At 39.5% G+C, this 14,492-nt stretch overlaps 1 protein-coding gene across 13 annotated transcripts in view; it reads left to right on the top strand.

The window, feature by feature from the left end:
* Positions 1-6: 6 nt before the first annotated feature.
* ADAM22 (ADAM metallopeptidase domain 22) overlaps positions 7-14,492 on the top strand; it is a 177,700-nt gene continuing 163,214 nt past the window's right edge. For all 13 annotated transcript variants that reach the window (XM_005876132.2, XM_005876131.2, XM_014547621.1 and 10 more), the window contains exons 1-2: positions 7-92; positions 541-701. In XM_005876132.2, coding sequence (XP_005876194.1) covers positions 11-92; positions 541-701 — 243 coding nt within the window. In that variant the 5' untranslated portion in view covers positions 7-10. The remainder of the gene's footprint in view (positions 93-540; positions 702-14,492) is intronic.

The following is a 14,492-nucleotide window of genomic DNA, read 5'->3' as shown; positions in this document are numbered from 1 at the left end:
CGGCAGCACCATGCAGGCGGCGGCGGCGTCCGTGCCCATCTTGCTGCTCTGCGCCCTGGGGACCTGCCCCTTGGTGCGCGGCGGCCGGGCAGGTAAGTTCGCCACCCTCTGTGGCTTAGGGACGTACCATTTGCCGGGCATCTCTACAGCCCTCCGGCGCATTGCAAAGGGGCATCCCCATTTTCCGAGTGCGCGGGGAGATTTTTTTTTATTTGGAAAAGTGGAGCAAAAATACGTGTGGGGGCGCGCGGATGCATTAGAAGCCTTTGGTCAAATGTCTGTTTTTCTTTTGAAGAAGAGGCATGCGGCGGATGGGGAAGGGGTTCTCTGCTTCTGGGCCCCTATCCTGGATGCGCTCAGAGGAGCGGGTCCCAGGCTCTCCGATTGGTGCCTGCGTCCTTCCCAGCTGGGGTCCGGGAGGGACGGGGAGGTGGAATGTTCAGAGGGAAGGGGTCGGGCCGCAGGACCGACGATTGTGAGTCAGGGTCATTATTTTCGCATTTTCTTCCTATTCCCTCCTTCTCCCCTTCCTGCCTGGAGGAGACGCCTCGTTGACTGAGCTGGAGAGGAGGAACGAAAACGGCTTCCTGGAGCGCCAGAGCATCGTGCCACTCCGGCTCCTCTATCGCGCTGGCGACGAAGACGAAACAGGACACGACAAGCTTACCACGCGGGTGCGGGGCGACCCCCGCGGCGCTCAGGTGAGAGGCGCGGTCCCGGGAGGGTGGTCCTCTGCGCTGCCCAGCCCACCCGCGACTCCGCGTTTGCTCTCGGTTGCCCTGGAGATGCGGTGTCTTAGGTGAAATGAGCGCCTAAGTAGAAATCCTACTAGTCCAGTAGGACGCTCCCTGCTTAAAAAAATGAAAATAAAAATAAAAATCGGAAAGGGGGGACAAAATCCCCCGAACAACCCCAGGCCAGGGCCTGTGTGTAAGAGGAGTTTGTGCAGTTTGCCTCCAGCAGTGCGGCTACTGAGCGAAAGGGCGGAGACCTTCTCTCCTCTCAAGGAAAAGCAAAAGGCCATGCATGGGCAAGAAGGGATATGATATTTGGGCAGGATTTGCATCATTATTATTGTGGTGGTTGTTTTAATGCTAAGAGAAGACTTATAAGTGATATAAACCACAACTGGTGCTGTAGAAAATTGGAGAAACAAACCTAGACATCCCTAACTAAACTCAAACCATAAAAATAACCTAAACTGAAGGGTTCTCCTCTCGCTCAATATGTGGACCCCAGAGATGTGTCCAATCACCTCCACTTTCTAGAAAAGGCGTCCCCCTCCCCGCTTTCTTCGTTGGTAGAAGCCTTGTTGGTGTAATTAGGGCTATGGTATTTATTGGGCACTTGTAAATTATGATTTTAAAAAATCAAAGTTTACCAGTTACCTGCATTTGGATTAATATTACACGTCTACAGGTATGCCTGAAAATTATTTTGCACTTTCTGGTGAATTTCAGTAAATATCTGGGGCTCTGTAAACATTTTTTGAATTCATATACATCATTCTGGCAACCAGTTCACCTACCTGTAAATGCATATTAAGACAGAACTTGTTCACGTAGTTGAAATTTTGTAAACTTAACTGAAGCAAACTTACAATTTGTATGTGTAAAATATGTAAAAATAGAAAAATACCATTTAAATTGGTATTTGTAGCCAAATGTTAAAATTTTAATATAACCGAGGAATTAATTTAAAGGGCTACAATAAGTTATCAAAGTTAGATTATTGTAGTAAAAAATCTAATATGCCAAGCCTTTAATGAAAGATTCCATGATTTGAATTAATATTTGTTAAATGCCCATTTTTCTTTTTCATTTTAACTTGTTTCCATAGTAAAACTGAAGAAGCAGAGGGCACTGTCTTATTTTTCAATAAGTTAGAATTATTGTTGTGGAGGAATAAATTTTAAACACACACAGAAGTAGAATATTGTAATGAACCCCGCTTTGACAATTAGCAACTTAATTACCAATTAATTCAATTGTCAATCTTCTTTTACCTATATCCTACCTATTTTCTTCCCCTTCTTGTATTATTTTGAAGCATATGATATCATTTCATTTATTAAAAGTTCACTCAGCATTTCTAAAAGATAAGGATTCTTTAAAAAATGTAACCATATAATATCTAACATAGACATATATTAAATATGTAAATATGTTAAAATGTATATAAATATATTAAGTAAATATACTGTATATACACATAATACAAACATATTTATGTTTGTTTGTTTGATCCAAAACCCAAATAATGTCTTTCGACTGCAATTAGTGTGTTTTGTTTTGAAGTTTCCCCTCTACTTTTTTGGTTTGTTTTTCCTTGCAATATATTCACTGAAGACCTGGGGTCTTTCATCCTGCAGAGTTTCCTACAATGTGAATTTTTGCTGATAGAGCCAGTGCTTTAATACAAATCACAAAGCCTTTCTCAGAGAGCAAGGGAGACAGAAGGAAGCAGAGAAGCAGATAAAGAGAAGTGCAGGACTGAACCTGGAAGTGCTGTCGCTGCCGCAGGCTGGTACTGTCCACAGAACCTCTGCCCTTCTCTGTGTTGGTGAAAGACCAGCACTTGGGAAAACAGGCCAGTCCTCCTCCTTTGCTTCCCGTTTATGGAGCTCGACTTCTGCAGGGGTTTTTTTTGTTCCTAGGCCTCTCCACTTGGGGCAGAAGATACCTTGAGCCCCTGCAGTTTCTGCTTTCTACAGCAATAAACCTCACAACTGAAAAGAATGACTCTGCCTTCGGTGAGGGGTGAATGAATTGGTAGGATTTAGGTTAAACGCACGAATAGGTTACTAATTCAAGTCAGCAATGAAAGTGAAGATACTGTCTTGTCATCAAAGTAATTATCACAGGAAATCATCTCAGTGCCTGGCACGTAGTAAAGTATACACAGCACATCTGGCTGGATGTCTGGATCACCTGGGGAGCCCATGCAGCTTTCCGTGCTCCTTAAACTCTAGTTAGAAATCACTGATACGAGGACTGAATTGGGCAGAGTTGTGAAGACCTACTTGCCATATGCCAACTTTTCCGGCAGTTAGGGAACTAAGGAGTTTTCTTGCATTGTGGCATTTCTAGTTTCCTAAGAGCTGTAATTTGACCTGAAAACATAAGGTGATTGTATGTGGCCCTTGGTATTTCTTTGGTAATTAAATAGATATAATTTATGGAATCTTAGCTACGCTTAGATATTTTTTAGCAACTTCCTTTCTACTTTAGAAATAAAATTAGGATGATTTTCTGTTAGCTCACAAAACACATATTCATTTGTTGATTTGTTGATTTAAAGGCATTTATTTACTTGAGCCTCTTCTGTGTACCAACTTCTGTGCAAGGCCCTGGGAATTTAAAGAGAAAAGAGCCCAGCCAGTGTGGTTCAGTGGTTGAGCATTGACCCGTGAACCAAGAAGTCACTGGTTCGATTCCTGGTTAGGGCACATAGGATTCCTCCTGTGGGCTTCATCCCCAGTAGGAGGCGTGCAGGAGGCAGCATATCAATGTTTCTCTCATCCATGTTTCTTCCTCTCTCTCTAAAAAAATCAATAAAAACATATTAAAGAGAAAAGGCACATTTTTCACCTTTAAGGGATTTAGAGACAAATGGGAAAATGGATGAGTAAATAGCAGTTACATTCTGCCCTTCTGTGTGTGATTTTCTGGAGGTGGTCCCAGAAAACTGGAAGCAGAGAAGACCTATTATTTAACCCAGGGAACAGTCAGGATGGACTTTTTGGGGGAGGTGCAGTGTGAGCTCTGTTTTGAGAGTAGGAATTGGCCAGATTAAAGGGAAGGGTCAGGAACATGAAACCCAAGGGGCAGCAAGTACATAGGCACATGGAGTCAGGACACATTTTTAAAAATATATATATTTTATTGATTTTTCACAGGGAGGAAGGGAGAGGGATAGAGAGTTAAGAAACATCGATGAGAGAGAAACATTGATCTGCTGCCTCCTGAACATCCCCTACTGGGAATGGGGCGCACAACCAAGGAACATGCCCTTGACCAGAATCGAACCTGGGACCCTTCAGTCCCCAGGCCGACGCTCTATCCACTGAGCCAAACCGGTCAGGGCAGGACACGTTTTTGTTAACCGCAAATAGTTCAGATTTAAGGGACAGATGAGACAAACCAGGAAAGCAGAGAGATGCTGCGGCACCTTCATGATTTGCTGAAGAGTTTGGACTTGGTCCTAAAGACAATCTAAGATTTTCATAGGGAGAGTTAATTGACCAGATTTGTGTTATCATGGGATAATCTTAATTGTTAGAAATGAATAGTTTTAATTTCAAAGAGTCAGTGAATGGGTTTATTTACTTTAATTAATAGGTAAATGCCAATTCACATACTCATTAAGCTTCACAGAAAGTTAGTTTCCAAGTAGACTGAAAATACTGTAGAAATGAATTAATATTTACAAAGCACTTAGAACAATGTTGGGCATGTTGTAAATACTGTGAGTTTTTGTTAAATAACAAACTCCCTCAGGCTTCTTGAGTACTATTTAGTTTTGTGACATCACTTTAATGCAAAAATGATGTCCTAATCACCTAAGTTTAACACATTCCCAGGAGTAATTTACAAATTACTCAAATTTACATAACCAAGTGGAATCTAACAGTGCTAGAGATGGAAGAGACCTTAAAGGTCATCTCCAGTAAGTCAGGAGTTATCTCTCACCAGATAAGATCAAGCCATTGACCCAGAGTAAGGAAACAAGCCATGTATTAAATTTCAGAAGGCTCACAGAACTGTGATAGTATAACACACCTCAATTTTACTCCTAATGTGTCCTTTTTTCAGTTTTTATCACTAAATGGAGCAGAACACATATTTTGGGGAGAAATTTACATTTTAGTTCTGTGGAAATACTGGCAATTTTGTGTGAAATAATAATTCTGTTGGTATGAGTCCATATTGCAAAATATTTCTTTATTACATGGGCAGTTACTTGAATGCATGTTTATTTTTATCCCAAGTGGGATGATACCAAAAGCTTATTATGCCATAAAGTCCTGGAAATGATAGTCAATGACATATTTGCTGTGGGTAACCTTGCTTTCCTCCAGGTTGTCTACCTCGTCTGAAGTAATTTCAGTCTTGTAAAATAACACTCAACTATAATACTCAGAATGCTCAGTGTCTTGTCTTCTCACTTGAAATTATTTGTGCTGAAGGAATTGTATGTTTGCAGATAAAAGAACAGAACATACTTTTAATGGGACATCCCTATGAGCAAGATATCACCTACTGAGTCTTACTGATGATTTGATACTGATAATCATGATATTGTTATTTTTAAGATTAAGCCCCTTACTGGTTACTCCTTGTTTGCTAGCCATGTGTGACAGATTTCTGTGGCATCAAAGAAAGGTTACTTGGTGATTTATTTTGTTGTGTGGTCACCCTATAAATTTTCAATAATTCGTTTTTCACCCAGTCATTGCATGTCTCTGCAAATAGCAGAATTTCTTTTTGTCAGAAGACTTTGTTGTTAGCAAATAGATGGACTACTTATTTCTCTGTCTCTTTCCCTGGAAAGTGTTGTAGCTTCTCAAGTAGTCGGTCAGGTGCCAAGAACATAGACCTACAGTTTGTCATCGTTTTGATAATCAGTAACGAATGGGGAAAGTGCAAGGTGGCAGCAAGATGGCAAGCAGTAGGAGTGCTCCCTTTTTATGATTTTATTTATACATATGCCTAAGCATGGATGAGCTGTACTTAAAATTGTGCTATTTCACTTGGGAGCTCTGAGTCAGCTTGATGGTAAAGTGTCTGCAGTACTGCTTCCCTGGCGGAAAAGGGCTCCTAGAATTACAGTTTTAGAAGTATTTTGCAAGGAGAGCACAAACCTTGTTTTTTCTTAATGTGCATTTGTTAAACCTAAGTAGCTCAATATTGATAAAATTTCCCCACCAATCATAACTTTGTTCTGCTGCTGTAAATAGGAAGGAGATGTTTCTTAGTTCATTTCTACTCCCCTACCAATTAAATAGTTAAGAGAAAATGAAATTCAGAATTGTAGGAGTTTCCTTTAAATCTTGTTTTTACTTTATGAGGTTCCCAATTTGTATATATTTCTTTGGGACATCTTTGAAATTCTGCCTAATGATTTTACTGTGCACAAAAAGAGCCTGTCTTTCATAGGTTCTTTATAGCTACACATGGAAAATTCTGAATTATTCTAAGAGCTTAGGGGTTGATACAATTTTTTTTTTTAGTTTTATTTGCTTTCTTATATTTCAAAGAATGCCAAGTGTTTTATCATTTTTAATGATTAAACCCCCTCCTAAAAGTCCATGGCCTAGGGCTGGCTTTAATGTCACAACACTGAGAGTGAACCTATGAGGTCTTCCATGGGGCTCAGATAGAGCCACATTTATCATTAAGTCCATGGAAAAGCCCCAAAGAGAAAAAGAATGTTAATACAAGGAGGAGGAAGAGCGGAAGGAGAAGAAAACTTGAGGGGAGAATAGAGAGTAGGGGGAAGGAAAGAGAATTCAGGAAAAGAAATAAATACAGTAGTGTTATCATATGTTCTAGTATGTACTAAAATATTTAATCTGCGGTAACTTAATGTGGTGACATTTTATGTGCCAAATGATTTTCTGAGTACTTGATGTACATAAACTCATTGCATCCTTACAGGAATCCTGTGACAGGTAATGCTTGTCAGCTGCAAAATCACAGAGCTGGAAGGTGGCTGAGGCCACTTGAACCCAGGCACCTCAGCTCCATTGCACTGCCCGTGTGCTTAACCACGGTGCTAAACTGGCCTATGGTAGGAGACCACCAACATTTTCTTAGATGTCATTCGGTGACCCTGGGGTCAAAGATTTCTTACATCTGCCCCATTGGAACTATTTATTTCATTCAGTGCTTGAAAATGCTTGTTAAACTTACGAAGTCTCTTAGAGAAGAAGCTTGCAGAACACAGCAGGGATGCTTCATTGCACTACCTAGAGAATGAGAATGGAATATAGAGTGAGACTTAACATTTAAAAGGGGAGAAACTTCTCCTGGAGGAGGTGTGTTTTGTTTGTTTGGAACTGGATGGGTACACTGATTATTAGAACTGTGGTAAATCAAAGGTTTTAGTATTCACCAGTCAACACCAAAATTACATATGTTTTTAGTAAAATAATTTTTATAAAACAGAAACATGAAATGATAATGAAGGATCCATATTTATATAATCTTCTTCAAAGGAAAAGGTACAGAGTATCTTTTTTAAAATTTTATTTTATTGCTTAAAGGATTACAAAGAGTAGTACATATGTCTCCTTTTTTTCCCCCCCTTGACCTTCCCCCGGCCTCCCCTACCCCCCAGTATCTTGTGTCCATTGGTTATGCTTATATGCATGCATACAAGTCCTTCGGTTGATTTCTTACCACTCCCCCAACTCTCCCCAGCCTTCCCGCTGTAGTTTGACAGTCTGTTTGATGCTGCTCTGCCTCTGTATCTATTTTTGTTCATCAGTTTATAATGGTCTTTATTATCCATAAATGAGTGAAATCACGTGGTATTTTTCTGTCTCTGACTGGCTTAGTTCACTTAGCATAATGCTGTCCAGTTCCATCCATGCTGTTGCAAATGGTAAGAATTCCTTCTTTTTTATAGCAGCGTAGTATTCCATTGTGTAGATGTACCAAAGTTTTTTAATCCACTCATCTGCTGATGGGCACTTAGGCTGTTTCCAAATCTTAGCTAGGGTGAATTGTGCTGCTATGAACATAGGGGTGCATATATCCTTTCTGATTGGCGTTTCTGGTTTCTTGGGATATAGTCCTAGAAGTGGGATTACTGGGTCAAATGGGAGTTCCATTTTTAACTTTTTGAGGAACTGCCATACTGTTTTCCACAGTATGTATTCCCACCAGCAGTGCAGGAGGGTTCCTTTTTCTCCGCATCCTCGCCAGCACTTGTCAAAGTATCTTTTTTGTCTTCACAAAACAAGTAGCTCCAGGGTCCCAGGGGCACATTGATGCCATGTTTAGCACTTGTTATGTTCATGTCTAGAAATGGATCTAATGTCTGCTGCTATCTCACATGTTCTTTTTAAGCACATGGAAATATCTAAATGGCAGCAAAGAGTATCTGCACTCTGAATGTTTGTTGGATTTTAATGTGCCAGAAATTCGCTTAAAAGAAACTAATTATGGAGAATTATCTTCTATTTCTCCGTAGTGTCCTGACCTCACCTCCAGAGATCCTGGGTGGGGGTATTTTAAAAAATCTCCCCAGTGGATTCCAATTTGTACCCAGGGTTGAGGAGCTCTGGGTGTTCTTCAGATTTAAGAGATTTTTTTTTTCTTAAGTCTCTTTGGATTTGAGTTAGTTACAAGAGAGTTTGGTACCTGAATTGGTTATCAGTCTTCTCAGTCACTTCCTTGACCTCTTCAGTCATCTACCAGGCTTTTTTTTCTAAAGGATATTTTGGACATTGTACAAAATATTCCTGAGAAACCAGTTACACTATTAATCGAAGTCTTGGAAAACATCACATGATGTCTCGTCAGGACCAAGAGGAGAGATTCGTCCTGTAACTGTGTTTCCTTCTTTGAGTTGGATGCCAAACATTTAGAGGCAGATTGTGCCCTCCTGCAAAGTGAAAGGCACAGCGTGAGTTTTCAGAGCAGCTTCCTGACTCTCTCATCAGCGTGCTCCTTCTCATCCTCCCCATTTCAGCTCAAAGGTCCTCTGAGATATCTCTTGGTTCATGAGATTTATCAGCCATGGAAGTCTTGGATCTGTGCACATTATCATATGCACGTTACACTTTGATTAAAATAAATATTGAGGATGAAAGAAAAGTAATCTCCGAGAGGTTTCCTCTGTCCATTTTCTTAAAGTAGTCCCACCTCACCCTCTCCTTATGACATCACTTTACTCTGTTGTCTTCTAACATTTGTTAGCATTTGACATTCTTTTTAAGGATTGGTTTGTTTATTGTCTTTCTTCCAATATGCCATCACTAGAATGTGTAAACTATGAGAATAGTGATCTTGTCTCTTTATTCACGACACATCTCCATTGCCTAGAACACTGAGTCAGTGTTCAATAAATATTTATTGAATTAATGAATTTTCCCTCACCTCCAGTTTCCTCATTTACTTAAAATTTTTATTTTATCTTGTAATTGTCCATATAAACAACCTGAAATTCCTTTGGGAACAAGGTAGGGTTCCAAATAGATAAATGCATGAATAATTTTAGTCTTTTAAAATATTGAATTTATAGACCCCTTTGATAATTATAATGATTTTACAAATAATTAAATAGAATTCTGTGTGCTGTATTTTAAAATATATACATACTTCTGGTTGCCAGAGGGGAGGGAGGTTGGGGACTAGGTGAAAAAGGTGAAGGGATTAAGAAGTATAAATTAGTAATTACAGAATAGTCACAGGCTTGTAAATTATAGCATAGGCAATATAGTCAATAATATTATAATAACTATGTATGGTGCCAGGTGAATACTTGAAGTATTGGGAGGAACACTGTAAAGTAAATGAATGTCTAACCACTATGCTGCACACCTGAAACTAATACAAAATAAAACTGAATGTAAACTGCAATTGAAAATTAAAATTAGAAAAAAAGGAAAAAAAATTAAAATAAAAATGCTTTCATAAAAAAACTGATTTTATACTTCTAGATCAGTGGTTCTCAACCTGTGGGTCGCGACCCCTTTGGCGGTCGAACGACCCTTTCACAGGGGTCGCCTAAGACCATCCTGCATATCAGATATTTACATTACGATTCATAACAGTAGCAACATTACAGTTATGAAGTAGCAATGAAAATAATTTTATGGTTGGGTCACAACACGAGGAACTGTATTTAAAGGGCCAGAAGGTTGAGAACCACTGTTCTAGATGTTCCTTACTTCAGATTTCATCATTTGAGTTGCTTTTAAGATATAAATCTGTTTTTCCCTAGCACAGACTATTATATGTAATTTCATCTTGAAAATAAAATTTTAAAAATGCTGTATCATAATCCAGAAATATCAGCAATTCTAACTGGAAAGAGAAAGAATAAAGAACTTAATCCTTTATCTGCCCCACTCCCCACCCCTGCTCAACAATCTATTTGTTGTTTATATTGAAGAAAATTTTCAGAATCATGTTTATCAGCAAGAGTAAATAAATATTTTTCTTCTCCTTTTTAAAAATTAATTTTGTACCAGGGTATTTTTAAGACTTAGCAGTGGTTGCCCTTTTGTTGTATTTTTTGGCCCAAGTAAAGAACATTAGATAACTCTTTGAAGATGGGAAATCAATAATGCTTTCCCAGACAGGCCTCAAGAGCTCACATTTTGCCAGTAGTTTTAGACTTTCCTACACAAGGCAGAATTATGATAAAAATGGGGAAGAATATTGATGCTGAGATACTGAGAATTCTCATTTAATTTAATTTCTGAGGTAAGTTTAGCATGATGTTCTTAGAGTTCTTAATGATCTTGCATAGACAATGTTCTCTCATATTTAATGAAGGAAAATACTATTAATTCATAACTTGACCAGTTTAATATGAAATCTACTTGAGGTCATCGATTAATGAGTTGTTTAGGACATTTCTTTTTAAAAAAGTTTTTTATCTTCCAATTACAGTGATGTACTATATTATACTAGCTTTGAGTATATAACTCAACGATTGGGCATTTATATTACTTACAAAGTGATTACCCTGATAAATCTAGTGCCTATCTGATACCATGCATAGTTTTTACAATATTATTGACTGTACTCCCTATATCCCTTTGACTATTCTAAAAAAAACTATCAATTTGTACTTCATCCCTTCACCTTTTTCACCCATCTCCCCAACCCTTCTCCCATCTGGCAACCGTCAAAATGTTCTCTGTATCTATGAGTCTGTTTCTGTTCTGCTTATTTATTTATTTATTTAGATTCCACATATAAATGAAATCATATGGTATTTGTCTTTCTCTATCTGACTTATTTTACTGAGCACAATACCCTCTAGATTCATCCATGTTGTTGCAGATGGCAAGATTTCATTCCTTTTTATGGTTGAGTCATATTCCATTATATAATATATACACTACTACTTCTTTATTCATTTATCTATTTAAAACATTTTTTTGTTAATCCTCATTGGAGGATATTTTTTCCATTGATTTTTAGAGAGAGTGGAAGGGAGAGAGGAAGGGGTGAGAAAGACAGTGTACACTGATTTGTACACTCGAAGCTAATATAACATTAAAAGAGAGAGAAACATTGATGTGAGAGAGACTCATCGAATGGTTGCCTCCCGTATGTACCCCAGCCAGGGCTGGGATGGAACCTGCAACCCAGGTACATGCCTTTGACAGGGAATTGAACCCGCTTGGGCTGATGCTTTACTGAACAAACCAGCTAGGGCTCATTTATCTATTGATGGACACTTAGGTTGCTTCCATATCTTGGCTATTATAAATAACTAGAGGCCCAGTACACAGATTCATGCATCAGTGGGGTCCCTCTGCCTGGCCTGTGGACATCCTCTGAGGGGTCCCGGATTGCGAGAGGGTGCAGGCCAAAGTGAGGGACCCCATCGGTGCACAATCAGGGCCAGGGAGGGACTTCGGGAGGGCTCCAAGGGTGTGTCCTGCCCATCTCACCTAGTCCTAATCGGCCTGACCCTAGCCCCCTGGTGATCAGTGCACGTCATAGCGACTGGTCAAACAGTTGAACAAATGGTCAGACACTTAGCATATTAGGCTGGTATTATATGGGATGCTGCACTCAACATATGGTGCATATATTTTTTTGATTTAGTGTTTTAGGTTTCTTTAGATAAATACCCAGAAGTACAATTGCTGGGTCCTTCTTTGTCTCTTGTTATAGCCTTTGTTTTGAAGTCTGTTTTGTCTGGTTAGGACATTTCTTAAATGTTCTGATTATGAAATCATGAAGTTTGCAGTTATCATAGGGTGATGGGGTGTAAACATTATTTTATATTTATTTATTGGATAGAAGAACATTGAGTGAAGGCATGCATCCTCATCTTCATTTTTATTTCTTCTGCACTGGTCCCTTCTGCACTGGTGCCATGACTTATAGAGCCCTGTTCCATTCTTATGCCCCCAGATCTCTGTTGTCATATCAGGTTTTTTCTGGTCAATTATTTCTTTTCTCTTTCTTTCCTCCTCTCTCAGTACAGGTTCTGTCACTTTCCTGTTGCTTCTTTCCATTTGTCATTTTCCTGGGAATTCAGCCTTGCTCTGTTCACTTTCCCTATGACCCCACTCTATTTCTGTCGAGTGCCTCTTTTTCTCTTAGCAACTACAGTAAAAAACAAGTCCCTGAAAGGTTATTTACATTCAGTGTTGGGAACCATCTCTGCTGCACGGTGCTGGACCTAACTTATTTTGGGATTTGAAAAATGTGTTATAGTTCAACAAGCTTTGCATTTAACTACTTACCATTAAGCGTGTGTGTGTGTGTGTGTGTGTGTGTGTGTGTTTCTTTTTTTCCTGTTTATTTCTTTTGTTCCCCTTAAATTGTTTCTATTCCTTCTCTTCTTTGGGTGTGGATTCAGATGTCCCTTCTGCTCTTCACTGCCGGACTAAGCGCCTTTCTAAAATCATTCTCTTGTTCTCATTGCTCATAACCCCCTAGATTTAAACACTGAGTTATGTGCTCACTCCACCCTCCACCCTTGTTGAGCATGTCACTTCTTCTCAAAGTCTTCCAGACTGTTCCATTGCCAGTTGCTAGAGGATTCAGACACAGTATTAAGGAATGATGAGGCACTTTTACAGGTATATTGAAAGTAAAACTTGCCTCACAAGCCTGTCATAAAATCATCCCTGCTTATGTGTGTGTTAGGGTGGGTTGGGAGGTGGGGATTAAAGCACTGATAACTTGGGTGTGTCAATAGAAGGTGTCCCCATGAGATAGACTGTCATTCCTATCCAACATCGTTTGTTTACTGCTTAGCACTGTGCCTGATGCATAGTGGATGCTCAGCAAATATTTATGTTCTGTCCTCTGAGTTTTATGTCTCAAAGATGCAGAAAAAATGTTCTGTGACCATTTGTTACTGATTTTATATACTGTTGGTGTATTTTCAACCAGTTGCAGTATTTCTTTCCTCTGGATTACTCGTCTTTTGTTGGGATGGGTTCAAGAGGAGGACGGGCCTCCTTCCACATTTGTGCCTTATCTCTGACCTCTTTCTTCCTCTTCCCCCACATGTATTCTTGCTGGCCCAGCAGAGCTACCCTGGCTATAGTATTCCCAGGCTCTGGGAGAATCCCATCACCTTGAGCATCTGAACTGAGATAGCTGTTCTCTTGCTTCAGGTTTGAGGCAGGGCTTATTAGGAAAGGCAGGGCCATGATGATGAGGAGAGGGAACACTGGAGAAAGTGGTGGAAACTCAGACAATGGTTGGTACACTGTCATTTTACCTCATAAAGCCACCTTGTTGTCTCTTGGCTGCCTTAATCACTGTGACAAAATCATTCGTGTCAATTTATAGCCCTGTCTCTCCCAACAAAAATAAATCCAAGCTATTTAACCTTTGTGTGTGACTTTATTCACAAGATTTTGCCATTTGCTGCCTCGAGCTGTATTTTCTTTAAGGCAATGATGTGTGTCTTCTCAGAGAGTGACATACAATATTTTTGATGGATCTGAACTCATATGACATGGAGTTCAGCCAAGGAGTTCCCTTGATATTTGTTCTTAGAGGTTTGATTTTTTTTTCTTTAACTGTAGTTTTAAACTGAGGCCATATCCCCTTTCTTTCTTTCTTTCTTTCTTTCTTTCTTCCTTCCTTCCTTCCTTCCTTTCCTTCCTTCCTTTCCTTCCTTTCCTTCCTTTCCTTCCTTTCCTTCCTTTCCTTCCTTTCCTTCCTTTCCTTCCTTTCCTTCCTTTCCTTCCTTTCCTTCCTTTCCTTCCTTTCCTTCCTTTCCTTCCTTTCCTTCCTTTCCTTCCTTTCCTTCCTTTCCTTCCTTTCCTTCCTTTCCTTCCTTTCCTTCCTTTCCTTCCTTTCCTTCCTTTCCTTCCTTTCCTTCCTTTCCTTCCTTTCCTTCCTTTCCTTCCTTTCCTTCCTTTCCTTCCTTTCCTTCCTTTCCTTCCTTTCCTTCCTTTCCTTCCTTTCCTTCCTTTCCTTCCTTTCCTTCCTTTCCTTCCTTTCCTTCCTTTCCTTCCTTTCCTTCCTTTCCTTCCTTTCCTTCCTTTCCTTCCTTTCCTTCCTTTCCTTCCTTTCCTTCCTTTCCTTCCTTTCCTTCCTTTCCTTCCTTTCCTTCCTTTCCTTCCTTTCCTTCCTTTCCTTGCTTCCTTCCTTCCTTCCTTCCTTCCTTCCTTTCTAGACTAGTTTCAGGTACATCTTGTCTAATAATGTTTTATTTTTTCAATTTACTGCTCTTTTAGGGGCTAACAAGGTAATATAAAATATTTTACTGTCTTTGTTTCTTAGGTGGTAGATGTTACCCATATAGTACTGTGACTCCATGAGATCTCC

The sequence above is a fragment of the Myotis brandtii genome, unplaced genomic scaffold (genome assembly GCF_000412655.1).
Source record: "Myotis brandtii unplaced genomic scaffold, ASM41265v1 scaffold48, whole genome shotgun sequence".
Classification (NCBI taxonomy): Eukaryota; Metazoa; Chordata; class Mammalia; order Chiroptera; family Vespertilionidae; genus Myotis; species Myotis brandtii.
Note: the sequence above shows the minus strand (reverse complement) of the source record. Positions and strands in the feature narration are given on the sequence as shown.